Raw genomic sequence first — 22,587 nt, 5'->3', positions numbered from 1 at the left:
CTTGGAAGGTGGTAGGGCAGAAAGTCTCACATTTCAAAGCCTGGGAAGCCACATCTCCTGACAGTTTCCAATGGGACAAAGTCACTGGAGATGGCCTTGGGTTAGTGCCTCATGAGCCCCCCATCCTCTCCAGTCCCTGGAGGACCACTCAGATGGGCTGAAGGTCAGGTCAATGTGGGTGCGTGCTAGGGCACTGGGGCAAAGTGGTTCCCCCAGGGAAGTCTCTCAGGCAGTTCCACAGAGCACAGGCTGAGGAGCTTCTCTCTAAAGCACCAGGTCTCAGATGATCCAGCTCCAAGCATTCTCTCTTCCAACTTTCCAATCCTTGGGAGAGAATTCAGCTGTCACAGCTGTGGTCTGGAGGGGACACCATCAGCTCTTCATGAACAGATGGGGACCCTGGACCCACTCCCACATGCCCAGCAGCTTTCAGAGATAGGCCACACCTGTCTGGACCCTACCTGCTTCTGCTCTGAAGTGTTATTTCCATCTCAACTAATGGGGAGGCAGATGCAATCAGGGTCTTTGAAAACAGCAATAACAGAGTGACTGACGTGACTCTTAACCAGAGAGAGCCGGCCCGAGGTAGAGGGGATTTCTGGCCCCACCAGAGACTAGAGCTGCTTTTAAACACCTACATAAAGCAGTATATACATACAACAGTTTAATAAAGAGAAAGATCATGTCAAATTTATTATTCTTAAGTTCACGTTGACAGAAAATATACATGGGAATGTTTCCACCTTTTGTTAAAAGAGCAAGCAGAAAGCATGGTTAGGAGGGATCAAGGGAAGTCTATCTTAACCCAAGGACACTAAGGCCTGGTTCTGCTGGTTCATAAGCAGGTGAATGACCAGCAAAAGGTTAATAAATACACGCCTGGCTGATAGGGAAGGGATTATGGTCCTTTTCTTCTTATCATTAAATGTTTCCAGGAATATACAGGCATGAAGACCTTCCCAAAGAGTAAAGGACGTCATCATCTCTGCTGGCTGAACCCAGCAGAGCCCCTGCTGGAAGAGCCTGTAGGCAGGCAGACTCACCAGCAACCCTACAGCTTGGTGGGCTGCGGAGGGGTGAGGTGGACAGGCCCGCTGGGCGGGGACAGCACCATAGGCAGTGTGTTGCTGCCCCTCTCGTGCCAGCACGTGTCCAGGATGGGGTAGAGCTTGCCCTGGAAGTCAGCCTGGAATGTGTAGAGTAGCCGCAGGTCATCGGGGCGGTCAGCATCGAAGAAAGTGAGCTCTCCTTGCTCATAGTGCAAGTAGACACCGATACGGTGGGGGTGACCAGCCACAGGCAGGGGCACCCGAGGGCAGCTGAAGGCCTCATACACCCGGCCCTCCTTCAGGCCGATGAGCCACATGCCGTTCTCTGGGGACTTGCTCAGCTTGCCCTTGCGACTGGCAGTGCCCTTGATGACTCCCAGGCGCCAGTCGCTCTTGTTGCCCACCACCACCTCCCAGTAGTGACGACCGCAGGAGAAGCCCTGGTTGGCCAGGACACAGGTACTGTAGTCAAAGCGCTCAGGTTGGCTGGCACGCCGCTGGGCCAGAAGCCCACACTGCACCACTGTGTTGCCCTTGGAGAGCTCCAGGAGGGGGTGGGCCGTGGCAGGGTCTAGCTTGAGGGACTCCGGGGCTGAGAGAGATCAAAAAAGTGTTTTTAAGCTACACAGAAGGCAGCAGACCCTGAGCTCCTCAAGGGAGGAACTGTAGTGGCCTCATCCCTGTATTTGAGAGGCCGTCTAAGGAGGGGCCAAACACAGAAGAGGGAACCCTAAAGATGTTTGCTGAATGCATGAACAATTCCTGAAGGGTGGAAAAAAATGGACAGCTGTGGAGGAGGCATTCTTGGCTAAGGGAAAGAGCACCCACCTGGGGTGCTTAAGGAACTCAGTCCGTTAAGTGTCGGACTCTCAGTTTTGGCTCAGGTCATGGTCTCAGGGTGTGAGATCAAGCCCTGTGTTGGGCCCCGTCCTCAGTGATGAGTCTGCTTGGGATGCTCTCTCTCCTCTACCCCTCCCTCAACTTGAGCCCTGGCTCTTTAAATAAATTAAAAAAAAAAAAAAAGGAGTTACACAACTTGTCTTGGCCAATAAGACATGGAGCTGAGCTTGAGCCCAGGGTGTCTAGTGGAACCCCAAAGCCACGCTCTTACCACTAACCCATGCACACAGATTTCCAGTCTTCTGGGCCCTAAGCCCTGGCACAAGTGACAAACTGCTGCCCATCCTGCAGGGCAGTCTTCAGGGAAGAGAGCAGGGTCAGAGCCCTACCTGGCAGAACTTTGCGGAAGAGCCTTTTCCACACGGTCAGCTTGATGTCCGCCTGGTGGAGGCCTGGCTTGAAGGAGATGGGGCTGAAGGTGCCTTCCAAAGGCCGGGCCTGCTGGAGCTCTGTGCTGAGGGTGATGGTTCACCATGATGGCAGAGCTGCACACCAACCCCACCCCTTCATTCTCACCCACGTTCAACAAGCCTCTTGCAGCTCCAAAGACTGCGCATTCAAGATGCCAGTCATTCCCTCCCCTCCACCTTGCTCTGAGGGCCTGCCCCCTTCCTGGAAGGAGAAACACTCTATATCAGGGCAGGTATGAGACCAGCAGCATCACCTGGGGGATTGTTAGAAATGTCTCAGGTCCAACCTCAGTCCTGCTGAATCAGAAAGTGATTACTAGAGCCCAGTGATGACTTAATGAGCCCTCCAGGTGGTCCTGATGCACACTAACGTTTGAGTACAGCTTCTCTATACTGGGCGACCCCGGCCCCTAGCCACAGCTGGAGTACACACCTGCTCCCCAACAGCCTCACTGTCCATTCATTTAAACCAATGCTCCTGAAGTGATTGTCCCTAAGACTAAAGGAAATTTGAAAAAAAACAAAAACAAAAACAAACAAAAAAAAAAAACAAGGAGTTCCTCACAATTATGGTCTGACGAAGGCCGAGGAACTGCATGGTTGTTCTTTTGCTGGGACTGGAACATGGATCCAATCCCTTCCCACACCATGGTGCAGGATTCAAGGCCCTTCATTCTGGCTCCTACCCACCTCTCCCATTTGTCACCCATTCTGCCCTGCATCACACGTTTTACAGCACTTGTACTAAGTTCATAATTCTCCCAAGTCCACGACCTACTTCACCCTTTCATGTGACCATTCCCCACTCTGCTTGCCTGGCCAACACCCATTCTCGATCCTAAGCTCACCCACCTGTGCATCAGCTTTGCCAATCCCCCCACCCCCAAACCCAAACCATCTCCTGTTATTTCTGTAGCTCATGTGTGAACTTTTATGGTTTTAGGTACCCACAGTGATGTAACCACAATTCACCATCTGCTGCCCACCAGTCTTTGAGACCGTTAATGGCAGGGGCATGACATTCATCTCCATGTTCTCCGAGCTCAGTACAGAGTCAGATGTGGGCAGCTGCTGCCAAGGCACTGGTATAGCTGAAAGCAGGAAGTGGTGGAGAGGAGCCACCAGATCCAAGCTGAGAGCTCCTTCCAAGGTTATTACCTGGAGACCATGGAGTGATAATTCTGGAAGACAAAACAGAAGGGTTAAGGCATGGGGGAGGCTCTTGGAGCCCTGGGGTCCTTGCCATGGGGGACGCTCCCTTGTCCATTCACCTGGATGAACTTGTGGTAATTCTCATTACTGAACTGCTCCAGCACACGCTCAGCCTGGACCAGCCGCTCCTGAGTGCCCTGAGCCTGCTCCAGCTGCATATCCAGGGAGGCCACGAGGCCACGGGTATGACCCTCCAACCCTTCCAGGCAGCGGGCCTTCTCCTCATCCACCAAGTGGTGCAGCTCCTGGAACTCACGGCGAATCACCCAGCTGAAGACATCAGATTCATTCTGGGACAAGAAGGGGCTGGTTACAGCTGGAGCCTCAGGCAGAACTGCCTGGCTATGGCTGACATCAGTGTCCCTCTGCCCTGGCAGCCTAGAGCTTCCTGGGCCTCCCCAACTGGAGCTGGTTCTAGTAGACTTCAGTGTTCATGCTGTGCCTGGGCATCCCACATGCAGCCATGGGGAGGGGAACAGAGGCAGGGGAGAGACTGGGCTCCCAGCTCCCATTTCAAATACAGTGGCTCTGCTTTCAACTGCCTTAACTATTAAATGTGCACATAAGATTTAGCTTTAGTACAATATTCCACAAATGGAAAGTCTGCAAGGCCCTGGGAGAGCAGACTTCAGACAGTCAGGATTCCCTGAGTGACTCTGAGCTCAGCCTCCATCAGACAAGGATAATGCCACCTCTCAGGGTGAGGAGGGTTAACCAAGGTGATTCTCAGAGAACACAGGCCTCCTGCTCCTGTTTCACAAATGCCTGCAGGGCCTGGGCTCCATACCCTCCTGAATCATATGGATGAAGATTTCTGCTATCTGTCCTGAATAACTAACTACCCCACCCCAACCTGCACTTACCAGGCAGGTGAAAGAATGTTGTTTGTGAGACTTGTGCTGCATGAGTGACCTTGGGAACCTGATTAGTTGACGTGAGCTGGCCTCTAGACGCCAAGAGCTGTAAATCTTGCTTTACATCTCCCTCCAACTCCAGGCTGGGCTGGCCCCCCAGAATGGAATCTGGGAGAAGGGGCAAGCACACCTAGCCCAGGCTCTTTGAAGATGTAAAGACATGGTAACAGAGGAATGCAGCTCACTCCAAACTGCAGAGATGAACAAATGTTTAACTTCAGACTGTCATTTGCCCTATAAATACAACCCTTATGGGGATGGCCAGTTGCAAGTCTCACTTGATGAAAAGACACTCCACCCAGGCCTCTCCCTCAGGCTTCACCCGCTGAGGAGGTTGGCTGTTGTAAGTGTCTGATCTGATGTCACTGTGTCTTATTCTCCTTTACTGCTTTCTATTGATTGCCCTCCCTAATCTAAGCACGCATTTCCTTTTTCTTGTTTCTATTAGGTTTTAATACTATCCATAAAATGTTTTCTCCCCTTCAAAACTGAGAATATGGCTGTGAATCTTTTGTTCAGAATACTCCTAGCCCCAGTGTGCTTGTCACTCCGGAAAAGCAGAAAGCCAAGCTTTTCTACACCTTTGCTCCAAGGTAGTAGGTGGGCACCACATAGACTGCCAAGGTGAAGCACAGAGGGCAGAAGAGTTATGCCCACACTTTGAGCTGTTTACCTCTGGGACTTGGGTTCTGTGTTATCTCAGTCCCAAGGACAAGAGGGACACAGCCAACTTGGACAGAGTCCGAACAACTGAGTTGATTTCCCTGAGGGGATTTGCCCTTTTCCCACTCTGCCCTAGAATACTTTGAATTCTGGCTTTATATGAAGGCATGGATTTCTGTAAAGAACATATCAGAACTGGGCTCTGTAGAAAAGGGAAGGTGGTGCTCGCTTCGGCAGCACATATACTAAAAAAAGAAAAGGGAAGGTGGCCAGGCCCAGGGTAAGGGTACAGAGGAAAAGGGCACTCACAACAATCCGGGTCCTATTGTTCACCAGTTTGGCAATATGCTCATCCACCTTCTTCTGCTCCCGCTTCAGGTCAGAGATGAGAGCCGCTAGCTCCTCCTGGAGGCAATGTACCATGGCCTTGTGAGTAGCTGGACCCCTTCACCTTTTCAGCTCTTTGGGACAAGCCCTGAGCTTCACCCTTCCAGGCAGCATCCCAATGGCCACAAGCATCCCAGTGGAAACAGGGAAAGAGCTAGCTGGGTACTCCTGACTCCAATATAGGTTAAGATTATTCAAGAATATTCCACATTGAGGGCAGGAATTACCCAGATAGAAAAGGATCTCCAGGTCATCCCTCTTCAGAACATGGAGATGGATGCTAAACACTATAACCACTTGGAAGTCACTACACAATATCCAGTCACTACACAATATCCAAGAGGGGCGATGATCACTCTGAAGCCAACATTCCCTGAATGGAATGCTGGCCATTGGGTACCAACTAAGTAAACTCTCTGGTCACCAGCAGGTCTAGAATCAGTAGGCATTTGATCAAGGTATCACAAAAAGCCCGGCCCCAAGAGAGACCAATGGTGTATGCAGTTGTCCAGGTTTACCTAGGGAGTCCCTACTCCCTGTAAAGACCTAAGTCTTCCCTAGCAGGCTTGGATCCAGCTGGGATTTGGGGCCTTCCCAGGCTGATAAACTTACTTCTCCTAGGCTTCCCTGGCCCCAAATTGGAGTTGTTGTTTTTAAGATTTTATTTATTTCAGAGAGAGTGAGAGCTAGAGAAAGAGCACAAGCACACACAGAGGGAAAGGAAAAGAGAGAATCAGACTCCCCACTGAGCAGGGAACCTGACACAGGGCTCCATACCAGGACTCTGGGATCATGGCCTGAACCAAAGGCAAATGATTTTTTAAAATATTTTATTTATTTATGATAGTTACGAGAGAGAGAGACAGAGATACAGGCAGAGGGAGAAGCAGGCTCCATGCAGGGAGCCCGACGTGGGATTCGATCCCGGGTCTCCAAGATCACGCCCTGGGCCAAAGGCAGGCGCCAAACCACTGCGCCACCCACCCAGGGATCCCCAAAGGCAAATGATTAACCAACTGAACCACCCAGGCGCCCTCTGACTATTAAGGGTTCAACCAGGACTACCTACAACCCCATCCAGCTGTACTACTTAAGTGGAGCCCTGCTGGTTTGTGCACATGGAGCATACATGATCTTTGGCTTAAGATAGTTCCAAAGAAGAAATCATCAGCAAAAGAGGCACCTGGCTGGCTCAGCTGGAAGAGCATGTGACTCTTAATCTCTCAGTTGTGAGTTCAAGTCCCACAGCCGGTGTAGAGATTACTAAAAAATAAATAAAAGTAAAAAAAAAAAAAAAAAAAGGAATCCAGCTGCAAAAACCTTTCTGAAAATGAGCTGAATAAAGAATAAAGCCAGTGTAGGGGTATATGTACACAGAATCTTGCTCTGGATAATGAGGCATTGGAAGATCTTCCAGCAACCCAAGAATGGAATTCCAGTGGTAATTCTCCTGAGGCACAGAGAGATGAGATTATTCTTTCCCTCTTTCCTGTATACTGGGTCACTGTGAGAGGAAACAGAATCATACAAATAAATAATCTCAAGATCTCAATCAATAGGAGGAAAACAGGAATGCGTGAAAAGGATCCAATAAGAACATAATTTTGTTGCATCACAGAGAAGAATTTGGGATCACAAACACCCACATCTAAAACCAGGACCCAAGTGGTCCCAGGCTCCAAGCCAGAAATGATGAGCAAGCTCCTGTGTGTTTCCTCTTTCCTGGGCTAATAAAACACAGGCTCAATTTCACTGCACTGCAATTTGGCTTCCTCCTGTCACACTCCACTAAAACTATTCCTGCCAAGATAATCAATTCTTACTGCTAAATCCTACAGACTCTTTCCAATCCCCAGCAGGCATTTCACACATGTGATCTTGTTCTCATTAAAACACTCTGATTTCCAGGAGGCCATATTCAGCCAGTGTTCGTACTCTCTGTTGATTCTTTCTGTCCCTTTTGGGGTGCTCTATCTACCCGAATCTTAAACCCTGGTCTCCTTGGGGGTATCATCTATGTCTTCCCTATCACTCTGCAGACTATCCTTGTTGGTTTTCTCCACTCCTGTGGCTTCAATTACCACCTATATGTAGTTATTCCAGTCCTACACCCCCAGCCTCTTTCTCCAGTCCACCTTCCAGCAGAGTGTGTGGACTATATCACAACTCTGCTTAGAACCCTCCAGTGCCCCTACCACCATAATGGTCCTCAGAATAAACTACAAATCCCTTCATGTGTCACATAAGCCTTACCATGACCTGGCCTCCACTTACCTAACTCTCCCCTGAGCCTAACAGAACAACTTATAATTCCTTAAATATCCCTCCCTCCTGATCTTTTGCAGGGCTGTGTTTATACATGGAATGCTTTCCTCCCCTTCTTTTCCTACCAAGTCTTCCCTATGGTTAGGTCTTGGTATAACAGTCTGCTTCTTCCAGGAAACCTTCCTTCCCTGACCATCTGAGATCCTGCAGGAGCTACATTCAAGATGATCTCCTCACTGCCTATACTTAACCCTGACAATAGCACCCAACACATGGGACTCTCTGCCAGACTCCCAGGCTGTGAGCTCCCCAGGGTGGGGCAAACCTCTTGCTCACTATTGTACACTGGCTTTAGTACAACACCTAGCACACATTAGGTGCCGATACACATCTGTGGGTAAGAGGGGCTGGTGGATAGCTGGGTTGGCCCTGTGCACATTTTCATACTTGTCTTCCAGGGTTGAAGAAGCAAAGAAACACTGCCCAGGGCACTCAGCCAGGAAATCCCTGCAACTCTGCCTCCAGATCTTGATGCTCTTTCTTTTCCCTGCCCCTATCACCTGTATTTTGTCAATCCTTACCTTTACTCTCCCTTCCTCCCAAACACTATGCCAGGTACCCTGTAACAATTCACTTCCAAGAATCCTTCCCACCCTTCTGTTGGCAATAGAAAGAAAACTGGCCACAGTCTGAGTCCTCACTCTGCCACTGACAAACTGTATGACCTTGGGTAAGATCCTTACCTTCTCTGAGCCGGTTTCCTCATTTGTAAAGTACAACAATAACCCCACCCTTCATAAATCTTAGATCAACATTTTAACCTAAAATATTCACCTTAAATGATGATCTGCTAGATCTGAGGCAAAAATCCATGAGACCAGGAATACACGGTTTTTGCAAATACGCTTTTAAGCTTTTACTATATGCTAAGCATGGCTCTAGGCATGAACATTCCTGAGGAAATAAAAGTGCTTGCTCTCATGCATATTCTGGGAGCACTCAAAATATAAATGAGAGCTACAAAGAAAAACAGAGCAGGGGAATGGGCTATCACTTGGCAAGGGGCTCTCCATCATGCAAGTCAGTAGTCCTGAACACCTGCTGGAGATTGGAGCAGCTGTTCAGAACATGATGGATGGATGCATGCTCTACGAGTTCTGCTCCAGGACAGGGCTGGAGGGAATCCTTCGGTGCCATGTGATGGCACCCAAAGAGTGCAGGAGCTAGGCTTGGTGGGTCCCTGATCCCAACCCCCCAGCAGCCTCACTGCCCACCTTCATGCGGCTATAGACAGTGGAAGCCGGTGTGACACGATGGTGCTGGTGGGAGCCCAGCAGGCCACAGAGGCCGCAGATGAGCTCCTGGTCCCTCTCACAGAAGAGGCTGAGCGGATTCCGGTGGTGCTCACAGACCTTGGGCTCTGGATCCCCAGGAAACTGAAGGGCTTCAATCACCCGTGCCAGGGAGACATTGGGCGGGGAGCTGCTGCTATCCACCTCCTGTTGGCACACTGGGCAGCGGAGCTCTGAGTCCAGGTGGCGGGACAGGGACACCAGGCAGCCCTTGCAGTAGGAGTGGCCACACTGCAGCATCATGGGCTCCTTGAAGACCTCCAGGCAGATGGGGCACTGAAGCCGGTCCTCCAGCTCGGGCACGCTCACCTGCCACGCCATCCACAGTGCCTGGCTAGAACAGAGGGCAGCTTTCTCAAGCCTGCTCCCTCCACCCCCTGTGGCCCCACACCCTGGCAAGTGCCACTGGAAATCAGAGTGCCTTGGGGTCTCCAGTCCTGGATTCCAATCCCAACCCCTGTGACCTTGGCCCTGTTTTCTATCTTTAAACCAAAGGGCTTAATTGGGGGAAACTCACTTGGATATAGGATTCTATATATTTCACTCCGATTTGGAGGTAAACACAAAAAGGGCCGTCTCTGCAGGGTCTTTGGAGTGACACCAACAATGTGCCCTCTAGCAGCAGCAAGCATCCTGACTCAGAAATGGACAGCCAAAACAAGCAAAGGTCCTTCCCACCTTCTAGATCAGTTCTCAAACTGGTGAGTAACCATTGGAAGCACAGTGATAAAAGACTGCTGAGTCACCCATCACATTTTCCAAGAGCCCCAGAAATCTGCATTTACAACAAACACCCCCAGGTCATTCTAAATGAACTACCTGCTTTCTCAGAGTCCACTGGGATGTCCACCAGATCTGCTCAGTCTTGTCTTCTCCCCAGGATGCGACAGAGCCGCTAAGAGACCTGAGGACTGCAACTGAATGCCTGCTCCACCCTTAGTCTCTGACCCTTAGCTCCTCCTCCTTTTCCAGCAATACCCGTGTCAAGGTCACCCAGAATCAGGTGGAACCTGGGCCACATCACGGGACCAGGGAGGCAGACTCCTTTCACCTGGCAGCATTGATAATCCCAACATTCAGGTGCTCACCTTGGCCACACCTTGGGGAAGGGGGAGAGACAGAGGAAGTGGGCCCCCAGCCACACCTAACAGACCCCAATCAGGTGTGGACTCATGCTTCAACACAATTCTTTCTGAATCTATATTTTGAAGGTATTTTTATTTATTCAAGTTTTTGAGATAGGTGTTCTATAAAGGGCACAAATCTTAACTACATGCTTGAATGTACACATTCCATGAGAGTATACTCACTCTCAAGATCTACAGAATATCTCCAGCACCCAGAAGACACTCTATGTGCTCCCCAGTCAAAACCCCTTAACAAAGATAGCTACTAACCTGACTCTTATCATCATAGATTAATGTAGCCTGGTTTTGAATTTCATTTTTTTTTAATTTTTATTTATTTATGATAGTCACAGAGAGAGAAAGAGAGAGAGGCAGAGACACAGGCAGAGGGAGAAGCAGGCTCCATGCACTGGGAGCCCGATGTGGGATTCGATCCCGGGTCTCCAGGATCGCACCCTGGGCCAAAGGCAGGCGCCAAACCGCTGCGCCACCGAGGGATCCCATGGTTTTGAATTTCAGATAAACAATTACCCAGCACATGCTCTTCTGTCTCACTTCCTTTACTCAGTATTTTTGAATTACGAAATTTTTTATATAAAATCTTTCAAAGTTTTAGAATTAAACATTTCTTTTATACAGTCGATAAATATTAGTCTTAACACACTATGCATATTATGTAGGTGTGGTAAAAAGTTATTGGAAAAGAGATGAAAATGGGTGTCCAGGAGTGTTAACAAGAGCTCTAGGAGTGCCTAGGTGCCTCAGTAAGTTAAGCCTCCAACTCTTGGTTTTGGGTCAGGTAATGATCTCACGGATCATGGGATCAAGCTCTGTGCTAGGCTCACACTCAACAGGGAGCCTGCCTTTCCCTCGCGATCTGCCCCTCCCCCCCTTCATGACTTTTTTTTTTAAAAAGTGTTTAGGGCAGCCCCGGTGGCGCAGCCGCAGCGGTTTAGTGCCGCCTGCAGCCAGGGCGTGATCCTGGAGACCCTGGATTGAGTCCCACGTCAGGCTCTCTGTATGATGCCTGCTTCTCTCTCTGCCTGTGTCTCTGCCTCTCTCTGTTTCTATGAATAAATAAATAAAATATTTTTTTAAAAAAGCGTTTAAATGAATAAAGAAACAAACAAGAGCTCTAGACCAGCAGTACACAATCCTTATAGGCTCTAGACCAGCAGTACACAATCCTTATAGGCCTAAGCATCCCTCTCTGCCAGCTGGGGCAATCTCTACCCCATGACAAGCAAGACCAAGGTCTGGCACAGGCATGTGGAAAGCTAACTGATTTGTTAATTTAACAAATATTTGTTGAGCACCTGCACATATGGAGCACCTGCTATGTATCAAGCAGTAAGCTGAGCATTAGGGAGACATCAAAGAACAAAACCTATGAGGTTTCCATCCTTTCAGAATTTGTAATATAATAGAAGTAGGTGTGGGGTAGGATCTAAACAAGACAACATCATGATATTAAATGCTTGGTAGGGGCAGCCCGGGTGGCTCAGCGTTTTAGCGCCGCCTTCAGCCCAGGGCCTGATCCTGGAGACCCGGGATCGAGTCCCACGTCGGGCTCCCTGCATGGAGCCTGCTTCTCCCTCAGCCTGTGTCTCTACTTCTCTGTGTCTCTCATCAATCAATAAATAAAATCTTAAAAAAATAAAATCCTTGGCAGGAAATAATGATATGAAGAACAAAAAGGGCAAGAGGTAATGAGTTGTTTGAGGAACATGTCACAAAGGGGCAGGGCAGAGTCTCTGAGGATGGATGGTTGAGCTGAGGCTTGAAGGACACAAAGACGCCAGCCACCTAGAAGACTACAGGAGGGCAGACCAGGCAATGCGCAGCAAAGACCTAGAAAGGCTAGAAAGAGCTCAGTATTTATGAGATACACTAGAGAGGAGACCTGAGTAGCTGGAGCATAGTGAGAAGAAACACCAGGAGGAAGTCAGAGGAGTTGGCAGAGAGGGCCTTGCAGAGGAGGGCAAAGGTTTAGATTTAATTTCAAAGGCAGGGGCGCCTGGATGGTTCTGTCAGTTAAGCATCTGACTCTTGATCTCAGGTCTTGATCTTAGGGTCTTTAGTTAGAGCCTACATTGGGGCCCAGCATGCAGCCTACTTAAAATAACAATTTCTAGGGCAATGGGAGCTATTGGAGGGTTTTAAGGCAAGGGAACAGAGTCTGACTTGTATTTTGAAAAGACCACTCTGGCCACTGTGTAGATAATGGATCACAGTAGCTTTAGCATCTCAGTGGATAGTGAAGCCTGATATAGAAAATTTCAAGGTGAAAAAAAAAAAAAAGAAAATTTCAAGGTGAAATGGTAGGTGGGGGAATCTAGAGGCAGACAGCCTGAGGACATCCAGGTGGAGCAATTGAGTAGAAGTGGTCTGCAGGCTTCAGCTAACAGAATCACCTGAGGCGCTTGTGAAAACACAAATTTCTGGGTTCTGGCCTGAGTTTCTGGTTCAGGAGCTCAGGGTCGGGCTCAAGAAATTCCAGACAACACTGCTGCTGGTCTGGTAACTACACTTTGAGAGCCACTGAAAAAGGCAATTGGGTACAGCAGGCTGGAGCTGTGGCGCTCAGGGGAAACTCTAGGCTCATCAGGAATACACCACGTGTTTAAGTACATCATATATTTAAATTGTGGGAATAGCTGGAATCTCTCTGGGATGAACAGAGAAGGGCAAGAGTCCAAGGACAGAGCCCTGAGATTGCTACTGTGTAGAGATCAGGAAGAGGAAAATGACTGAAAAGAGACAGCAAGTAAGGTAGGAGGAAAATCAGGAGAGCACGGTGACCAGGAAGCAGATCGATATGACCCCTTGCCAATAGAGAACTTTTCCAGGCACCTGGGTGGCTTAGTCGGTTAAGCATCCAACTCCTGATTTCAGCTCAGGTCATGATCTCAGGGCATTGAGATCGACCCCTGCATTGGGCTCCACACTCAGTGGTGGGCCTGCTTGAGGATTCTCTCCCTCTGTGCCTCCCCCTGTGCACATGCTCATTCCCCAAGAATAAATATCTTAGACATCCTTTTAAATATTTTTAGATATTGTATAAAAATATTTTTAAATAAAATTAAAAAGAAACAATAAAGAACTTTTCCAGGCAAGAATCAGGAAGACATGCAGAAAAAGAGGCAAGAGGATTCAAAGCCTGAGAAGATTCAGCACGCTGTTGCTAATACTAAGATGTACAGGGAGCTCATGAGCAAGGGCCGGAGAGAGGCCACTAAGAGCTAAGTGAGGCCCCTGGCTGATAGCTGGCAAGGACATGGGGACCTCCAGTATATTGCTGCAAGGATCTGTACTTACCAACATGAATGGGCTTCAGGTTCTTCCCCAGAGCCTCTATTAAGGCTAAGGCCTTGATTTTAATCCAGCGAGACTAGCGTCAGATTTCTAACCTCCAAAACTGATGACAAATAGCTGAGATCATATATACCTGTTGCTCTTAACAGCTAATTTTCTGGTAATTGATTATGACAACAGTAGGAAACAAATACAAAAGAGAAAAATGTTAAGGAGAGGTCAGCTTCATCAGACGCTGACAAGACTGCAGTAATCTGAGGACAGAGGTGTCTTGTGGATTGTGGCATTCAGAGCACTGTTGGTGACACTGAGCAGGAACAAGCGGTGTTGAAGAGAAAATGGAGTTGGGTACAAAATCATTGAGAAAGCCTTCCAAACAACTCTTGTGGAAAGTTTTCCTGTGAAGAGTAGGAAAGGGAGCCACCTGTGAGACGTGGGACAAGGGGGGCTGGGGACTTGTTTACGGCGAGGCCTTCTAGGACACATCGAAACTGCAGAAAGTCAACTACCTGCACTGACCCAGTAGTCAACGCAAGGTTGCTGCGGAAGAGGGGGCGACCTCTCAGTCCTGGAGCAGGCAGGCAACGAAGGATCCGGGGAACCAGCCGCAGGGCCGCGGTCGGGGTCATCCGTGCTTTGCACGTCCTCAGGGGTAACGTCCAGATCCGTAGATTTAGTGACGGGAAATGTGAGGGACGTGGTCTTATTTTCTCATGAACTGGGCATTTTGGCTTTAAAGGCCTGTCTGTGCCTAAACGTCTCCGACGCAAAAAGGAAGATGAGGAAAAATGGAAAAGGGACAACATACCCCACTTGTGCGAGGCCTGATGCTTTTGGCAGCAGACCGTTTCTGGAAGTGCGTGCTCCCCAGCGTGCTCCCGCCACAGCCCCTGCCCCCAGTCCCCAGGCCATCCCACGCGTCCCGGCCAGGTGCCCGCGATCACCCAGCACCCCATCCAGCACCCCATCCAGCGCCCCCTCCACATCCCAGCCACATGCCCCTTCTCATTCCCCGCGTTCCCCTCACGAGCCCCATCTTGCCACACGCGAACCCTTCATGTTCCCCATCGCGCCTCACGAGCCCCCCCACCTACCTCCTTAGGATCCTGCAGCCGCCGCCAGGCGCTCCAGCTCGCCCAGCAGCCTCCGCGAGCCACCGCCCAATCTCCCACTAAGCTCCGCGCCCCAACGCGCTCGGTGTGTCCCTCAGTGTGTCACGTGCCCCATCAGGGTCTGTGCTTCCCCTCCACATGCCGGTCACACACACACACACTTGCCGCCGCGGGGACTTGGTGTCCCCTTCATGTGCCTCCTCCTCACGCTCAGTATGTCCCCACAGCGTGCTCCATCTCACATGGTGGGTCCCCAAGCCGCGCCCCATCACGCCCTGCGTGACTCTCCCACAAGCTCCCTCGCGCTCCCCGCCTTCCCGGCGCGAGTCCCATCATGCCCCAGCCTCCTCGTCACGTGCCCCATCATGCTCCGCGCCTCTCCATCACGTGCCCTGCCACGTGCCGTGAGTCCCCGCCGCGTGCTCAGGGCGCTGCCTTAGGCCCCCGGGCAGGCGGTTGGCGGCGGTTGGCCCTGAACGCTGAGCGCGGGGCCCCTGAGCTGAGCCGCCTTCGGGAGCCGGAGCGGGAGCGGGAGCGGGAGCGGGAGCGCGCCGGCTATAAAGGGGTGGCTGGGCCACTGCTGGGAAGGCGAGGGGGTTGAGGGCGCGCGCTGCGGCCCGGCCGCCTGGGGATGGGGGGGAGCACGCGGAGCCCAAGGGTCCTGCAAGGGGACAACGCTTCCGGCCAGGTGAGAGGCTGCGCGCTGTGGAGTCTTGGGCGCGGGGCTCGGGAGTCGGGGTGCAAGCCGGCGCTCTGAGGTCTTGTGTCTCTCCCTGCCAGTCACCGTATGAGAGGTTAAGTCGGAGGATGCTGGACATTTCGGGGGACCGGGGCGTGCTGAAGGACGTCATCCGAGAGGGTGCTGGAGAGCTGGTGACCCCGGACGCTTCCGTGCTAGGTACCACCTGCCTCCTAGCTGACAGTGGCGGAGTGCTGGGCCTTAACGGTTTTCTGTACCTTACCTTGGGAGGTGGGGAGGGGAAGGCTGTGTCTAAAAAATAATAATAATAAAAACAAAAAGGGTGGAACTCGCTCATTTTGTTACAATTCGGGTTTTTAAGGGAAAGCGAAGGAACCCATCGCTCCTTTGCATGAGGCCACCGTGAACAAGGGACGCTGAGGCCCACCAGCCAAGCTCTTGAATCAGCCAAAGGGCAGGCGTCCAAACGTTGAGCAAAGGTTTTTTTCTATCAGGGTGGCAGGCAAAGCACATTGAATTTCATCCTTTTTGTTGTTGTTATTGTTCTTGTTGTTTTTTGGTAACAGTTGATAAGGAGGTGTGCACATTCCTGGTTTATTTTCTTGTACCGTTTCTTCTGTCCTAGTGAAATATTCTGGATATCTGGAGCACATGGATAAGCCTTTTGATTCTAATTGCTTTAGGAAAACCCCCCGGCTGATGAAACTTGGAGAGGGTAAGTTGAGCTGAGCAGCTGGAAAATAAGGAAATATTTGAGGGAATTCTTCAAGGCATGAAAGACTTTGAGTTGGTTTTTCTGAGGTGGGTTTTTGCTAAACCATGCCCTTCTTGTCCACGTTTCCCCTTGAGGTCTAGACACTCGGGTGATGGTTTACCTGGCAACGTTACCTTTGCATCCTGAGAACTATGGTGCGTGTTCATTTGTTAACTGAACATTTATTGAGGGTTTAGCATCTATCATGCAGGGTGAAAAGAGAAGATGTACTCCTCAAATGATTAGAACTAGTGGGCTAGTGTGGTGGAGGAGATTGAGCACATTCACAGAATCCAGTGAGGTCCTGGGGGCATAAGTAGTGTTTTGGGAGTGCTTAATGAAGGCCCAGTTGATTCCAGCTGGGAAGATCAGGAAAGGCTTCAGGAATGGGGCATTTGAAACAAGCCTTGAAGTTTGTGTAAGATTTCAATCAGGATAAAAGCTAGGCCGGAGGAACTTCCTCGCAGGAGGAAGGAGCTTCGTGAACAGTGGTAGGCCAGATTGTTGCAGAGCCCACAGAAGTTGAAGTTTGGGAATGGTGTAGTGGGAAACCAACTGAAAAGTGAGTTGGGACCATAATGCAGAAGGCTTGGCGTATGTGGAAGGATTTGAATTTCCAGGGGGAAGAAATTGATGACGTTGGATCAGGATGCTCAGCAAATTTCAAGTTCTTTGTCCCTTCTTCCAGATATTACCCTCTGGGGCATGGAGTTGGGCCTTCTAAGCATGCGGAGAGGAGAGCTGGCCAGGTTTCTGTTCAAACCAACCTATGCCTATGGAACGCTGGGCTGCCCTCCCTTGATCCCCCCAAACACCACTGTCCTATTCGAGATTGAGCTGCTTGACTTCCTGGACTCTGCTGAGTCAGACAAGTTTTGTGCCCTTTCAGCTGTAAGTTCTGGAGTACGGACATCGTATTTTATAGGGAGAATGGGTTTGTGGTTTTGGTAATTACCCTACCCTGAAGGTGATCCTCTGCCCCACATTCCACCCTGAGGCTCCTGTGTGGTGGCGGCGGTGGTGGAGTTCTCCTACTTCTTGGTACGTGTTCATCTTAGCTGTGCTTCTTGTGTGGGCAGATGTTCTAAGCCAAGCCCTGACCTTGGGTTCTAGACCAACAGAGGTGAGCTTTTAGTCACCCTCTGCCTAGTTCTTCGTGTAAGACGTGACCATTTGCTTCTCAACATTGTTTGGTTTCCAGCAAATCAAACATTGGTAGGGGTTGACTAAGATGAATATAGATTTTATTGTCCAATCTAAAATACTTGAGAACAGAAAAGATTCTTAACTGGACACCAGGTGTAGACTAGGAAAGTCCCAGGCAAATGGGGACACATGGCCTTTGCCTTCGTAACTTAAATGTTACCTTTTCATTGTAGCCTTTCACGTAACCCATCACGTGAACTAGGGCTTGTAATCTCTTCGGCAGCCTTACATGTTCACAGTCATGCTGTCCCACACAGTCTGGTCTGTATGTGTGCCCTTGGAGGTCCACCTAGATTTGTATCTGGCTATGACATCTCCCCAGCTAAACTGTCACCTCCTCAAGTGAGGGCCCTTACCTTTTTCTCACTTTTCCACAAAACAGAGATTGTTACAAATACCTGGGGCCCACCTATGGTGTCCTGATTGAGAATCTCTGGGCAGGGACAAGGCTAGGACATGTGTGTTTGAAAAGAGGTTCTGTGGGTGATTGACGTGTACCCAGCATTTGTGGCCATGGAGACCAGTAGGGTGCCCAGGCAGACTAAAGACCCATTAAATGCTTGTTGGATAAGTGGTGGTTGTGAGACCTATTTTCCATGCTTGGCAAGTTCCAGCAGTTTCTGGAATTCTACGTGACCATGTTTCTTGAGGGAGCATCTCTGGGAGGACTAGAGGAGTAGACCACCTTTTTGCTCTTGTGCATAAAACGAGAGCATGTAATATCAGTCTCCCTTAGCTTCTGCCGGGAGCCACAGGGATGACCTCTGCAGGAGCACGAAGCCCAGTACATGCACACACACAGCAATAAACAAAAATCTGAAAGAGAAAAATTCACATTTGTAATTAACGTTTGCATCATGGTAGTGTGGCTTTCAGCTTCCTTGCTGGGTGTCCTTGTCTTTGGTCCTCAGGAGCAACAAGATCAATTTCCACTTCAGAAGGTCCTAAAAGTGGCAGCTACTGAACGGGAGTTTGGCAACTACCTTTTCCGCCAAAATCGTTTCTATGATGCCAAAGTGAGATATAAACGGGTAAGGATGCTTTAGAAGTACAAACTTAAACCCTAACAACATTTTTTTAAGTTCTTGTTTGTCCCTATTATTTACATGCAGTCATTAAGAAAAAACTCATTAGGGATCCCTGGGTGGCGCAGCGGTTTGGCGCCTGCCTTTGGCCCAGGGCGCGATCCTGGAGACCCGGGATCGAATCCCACGTCGGGCTCCCAGTGCGTGGAGCCTGCTTCTCCCTCTGCCTGTGTCTCTGCCTCTCTCTCTCTCTCTGTGTGACTATCATAAATAAAAATAAAAATTAAAAAAAAAAAAGAAAAAACTCATTAAAAAATCTTCATGCCAGGGGATAACGACCGGGAGAGGGGACATGGGATTTGGGAAGCCCGGTAACGTTCTGTGTTTGTGTCTGGATGTGGTTACATGGGTATGTTCAGGTTGTGAAAGTTTGTTGAACTGTTGACTTGTTTTTGTAATTATGTGTATTTCAGTATAAAGTCTTTAAAAGCTTTCGTTCCAGAGTTAGGTCTTCTGTCAACTGACTTTCCATCCCATTTGCCATCTTCATTTTCTGTCTCTCTGATAGCAGAGATTTCTCTAAACTCTGAGGTGTTTCCATTCCCACCAGACTTTGGATTGTGGTTTGACTTCTAGCGTAGGTTGTACTGACAGGAATTCACTGTTTGCTTTGTAACTCATTCAGCAAATATGAATATTTTCTGTATCCCAAACTCTGCCCTAGGTTCTAGAGGCAAACAGGACCAAGTTTAGAGCCTAAGGAGCATTCTAATTTTGTCTCATTTGTGAAGAGAACTAAATCATTCAGGATTTGCATTCAGCTGCAAGCAACAGAATCTTGAAAAAGTGTACTTTAAACCAGATTTATGGGCATGGGGTGGCTCAGTCGATTAAGCATCCCACTCCTGATTTTTGGCTCAGGTCATGAGATCGAGCCCTGCATCAGGCTGTGTGCAGCCTGCTTAGGATTCACTCTCTCTCAGCATCTCCCCTGCTCACAAGCTTGTGTGCTCACTTTAAAGTAGTAATTAATTAATGAAAATAAACCATAATATAAATTTTCTTCAAATGAGAGGGAAAGCAATCCAAGGTAGTAGGTCAGTTCCATGAAGCCATCAGGGATCCACGTTCCATCTTTCTGCTCCACTACCCTTAAATGTATCCTTGTGTTTTTGATCCCCAGATGGTCCTCCAACCTGTAGCATCACATGGTCACACAGGCAGGAAGAAGGGAGGGGAAGAGAATCTGGTGTACTTACGTTAAGAGCTTTCCGGAAGTACCGCCTGACCCAGTGATTTCCTTTTCTATGTCATTAGCCAAACCCATATTCAGTGGACCCCAGTAACTGTGTAGGAAGGTGGGAAATGCAATTTAATTTGTATACTGCTGCTTTGAATGAAATAGAGGCTATGCTAGAGAAGGAGAGAGATGGATTTTGGGTAGGTGGCTAATGGTATCTGCCACAAATTTGGTTTCTATGTGTGTGCTTAAGACAGGCAGGCAGAGTGCATGAGTGTGTTGTCCTTTGGAATGCTGACAGAATCAAGGTACAGGCTTGGGCTCACAGTTGGCCCGAATCACAGATGCTACTAATGTTGTAAAGTTTCTTGGTACAGAACCTGCTCACATAGGGGCAAAATCTTCCCAGTGAAGAAAGATCAGTTCAGTCCTTTCACCATTAGTTCTCTTGCCCAGGTCTTGTCCCCAGAGTTGGTCCCTCTAAGTCTGTGTGCAGCTTTTTCTGGCATTTGAGTTGATACTGGACATGCTTTAGTTGCTCTTTTTAACACCTTTTATTTTTTCTTTCAGAAGGTGAATCTCTAGTTCTCACTAGCGTTTTCGCTCTACGTTCCAGTGCTCTGGTTCAGAGTACTTGTCCTGGGCTTTCCTGTGATTCTGTTTATGGACTGTTGCTTTTTTCTGCTTACCCCTTGTGTTGATTAAGTATATCCTTGCATTTCCAAAAACATTCTTGTACTTACCTCACACTTGGGAGTTGGCATAACTGAGTATATAATTCTAGGAATTTTAGCATCCAGTTACCATTCCTCAGGTTTAGAAGATTATTGTTTGATTCCAGCTTTTATAATTGCTGTCAAGAAGTCTGCTATCAGGCAGCCCAGTGGCTCAGCGGTTTAGCGGTGCCTTCAGCCCAGGGCATAATCCTGGAGACCCGGGATCGAGTCCCACGTCGGGCTCCCTGTGTGAAGCCTATTCCTCCCTCTGCCTGTGTCTCTGCCTCTCTCTCCATGTTTTTCATGAATAAATAAGTAAAATCTTTTTTAAAAGGTCTGATATCATTTAGGTTCCTGTTTCTGTGTGACCTTTTCTCTCTGTAAAGATTAAGGATCTTTTTTCCTTTGGTGTTATTAAATTTTACAGTCATGGGTGTATGTTCTAAATTTTGTTGTTTTGAGCCCTGGGTGTATCCTTTCATTCAGGAAACTTGTCCTCTATTTTGGAAATTTTTCTTGAGCTATTTCTTTGATAATTTGCCCTTGTTTGTGTTTTCTTTGTGTGTGTGTGGGGGGGGGGGGGGGCTCTGTTAATTGTTAGACTTCCTGGATTGAGCTTCTACTTTCCCTTTTTTTTCTTTCAGTGTTATCTTGTTGTTTCATTGTCTGGGAGCTATCTTTGATTTTCTTTGCCATCTATCCCTTTTTTTTTTCCTTAAAGATTTATTTGTTTTAAAGATTTTATTTAGAGAGAGGGAGAGAGAGGCAGAAACATAGGCAGAGGGCGAAGCAGGCTCCCCACTGGAAACCCAATGCAAGATTTGATCAGGATCATACCCTGAGCTGAAGATAGATGCTCAACCACTAAGCAACCCAGGTGTCCCTATTTATTTTATTTTTAAAAAATACTAAAGAGTATGAGCCTGTGCACATGCACAAGTGGAGGGAGGGGGACAGAGGGAGAGGGAGTAGCAGACTCCCCATTGAGCAGGGAGCCCAATGTGGGGCTCGATCCCAGCACTCTGGAATCATGACCTGAGCCAAAGGCAGATGCTTAACCAACTGAGCCACCCAGGTGACACAAGATTTGTTTATTCATTTTGGAGGGAGAGAGGAAGAGTCTCAAGCAGACTCCATGCTGAGCACAGACCTAACGAAGGGCTCAATCTCATGAACCTGGGATCACAGCCTGAGCTGAAATCAAGAGTCAGGTGTTTTTGTTGTTGTTGTTTTATTTTATTTTTTTTTAAATATTTTATTTATTTATTTAGGATAGTCACAGAGAGAGAGAGAGAGAGAGAGAGGCAGAGACACAGGCAGAGGGAGAAGCAGGCTCCATGCACCGGGAGCCTGACGTGGGATTCGATCCCGGGTCTCCAGGATCGCGCCCTGGGCCAAAGGCAGGCGCCAAACCGCTGCGCCACCCAGGGATCCCTGTTGTTGTTGTTTTAAAGATTTTATTTATTCACGAGAGACACAAAGAAAGGCAGAAGCAGGCTCCCCACAGGGAGCCGGATGCAGGACTCCATCCCAGGATCCCAGGACTACAACCTGAACCAAAGGCAGATGCTCAACCACTGAGCCACCCAGGCATCCCCAAGAGTGGGGTGTTGAACTGACTGCACCCTATTTGCATCCCTATTTGCCATGTTTCCTAATTTGTGGTTCATTTCTTTAACTTTCCCCAGCAAGAACTTTTTGTTCTTGTTTCACGCATATGTCACCTTCTCTGACGTTTTCAGACTGTTGGTTATAATTAAGTTTCTCTCTGCTTTTCAGGTTTAAAAAATATCTCCATTCTTGGGTTTTTTTTTCTTGTCTGTAGGAAACTGTGTCCACTTACATCAGGTTTGGTGGTAGGTCTTATTTTTTTCTTTGGTAGTAGGTCTTAGACTCATTAGCTATCACTAGGGCACTGTTACTGTTTCTTACTCATGTGAAAGGCTTGAGGTGACAAGAGCTGGTTGGTAGCTGTGAATCCACAATGTTTTCAGATACCTAGCACTCTCCCACTTCCCTGTATTCCCATTTGTAGAGGAGAGTTCTGGGCCTTGTGATTTAGGATGGTAGACTCTAAATTACAAGCAGCTGGAGGGAAGAGGGCTAAGGGTATGCACCTGTGAACCTTGTACTGTGGTATGTTTTCCATTACCTGTTCTTCTGGCTATAACCATTTGCAAGGAAGGCTAGCAAATACTTATGTTCTGATTGTATACGTGCCCAGCAAAAAAAAATCCTGT

At 48.7% G+C, this 22,587-nt stretch overlaps 2 protein-coding genes across 18 annotated transcripts in view; one reads left to right on the top strand and one right to left on the bottom strand.

The window, feature by feature from the left end:
- Positions 1–663: 663 nt before the first annotated feature.
- On the bottom strand, positions 664–15,004 carry TRIM50 (tripartite motif containing 50). Of its 14 annotated transcripts, XM_025425842.3 has the most exons (10): positions 14,689–15,002; positions 14,104–14,353; positions 13,598–13,992; positions 9,075–9,486; positions 8,635–8,754; positions 5,458–5,553; positions 3,631–3,861; positions 3,518–3,540; positions 2,279–2,403; positions 664–1,641 (listed from the first exon to the last, which is right to left on the bottom strand). In XM_025425842.3, exons 4-10 carry the CDS (start codon positions 9,471–9,473, stop codon positions 1,052–1,054), a joined length of 1,584 nt encoding a protein of 527 aa, XP_025281627.1. In that variant the 5' UTR covers positions 9,474–9,486; positions 13,598–13,992; positions 14,104–14,353; positions 14,689–15,002; the 3' UTR covers positions 664–1,051. The 14 variants fall into 14 exon arrangements, with proteins under 14 accessions (XP_025281627.1, XP_025281626.1, XP_025281621.1 ...); XM_025425841.3 differs by lacking the exon at positions 13,598–13,992; XM_025425836.3 differs by lacking the exon at positions 13,598–13,992 and having other exon boundaries at positions 9,075–9,482.
- A 235-nt stretch (positions 15,005–15,239) lies between these two features.
- Positions 15,240–22,587, top strand: part of FKBP6 (FKBP prolyl isomerase family member 6 (inactive)) — a 32,188-nt gene continuing 24,840 nt past the window's right edge. For 3 of the 4 annotated variants that reach the window (XM_025425831.3, XM_025425832.3, XM_025425833.3), the window contains exons 1-5: positions 15,240–15,394; positions 15,487–15,604; positions 16,032–16,121; positions 16,849–17,051; positions 18,278–18,397. In XM_025425831.3, coding sequence (XP_025281616.1) covers positions 15,338–15,394; positions 15,487–15,604; positions 16,032–16,121; positions 16,849–17,051; positions 18,278–18,397 — 588 coding nt within the window. In that variant the 5' untranslated portion in view covers positions 15,240–15,337. The other variant, XM_049111062.1, reaches the window with a different exon arrangement.

The sequence above is a fragment of the Canis lupus genome, chromosome 6 (genome assembly GCF_003254725.2).
Source record: "Canis lupus dingo isolate Sandy chromosome 6, ASM325472v2, whole genome shotgun sequence".
NCBI lineage: Eukaryota > Metazoa > Chordata > Mammalia > Carnivora > Canidae > Canis > Canis lupus.
This window is presented reverse-complemented; position numbering and strand designations above follow the sequence as displayed.

Excerpts from the sequence above, each read along its gene's own strand:
- TRIM50 (XM_025425836.3), bottom strand. The coding sequence starts at position 14,223 with ATGACCCCGACCGCGGCCCTGCGGCTGGTTCCCCGGATCCTTCGTTGC. Across the intron at positions 3,541-3,630 it reads ATTACCACAAGTTCATCCAG|AATTATCACTCCATGGTCTC; the intron begins GTGAATGGACAA and ends TTTGTCTTCCAG. Across the intron at positions 1,642-2,278 it reads CTTCCGCAAAGTTCTGCCAG|CCCCGGAGTCCCTCAAGCTA; the intron begins GTAGGGCTCTGA and ends GATCTCTCTCAG.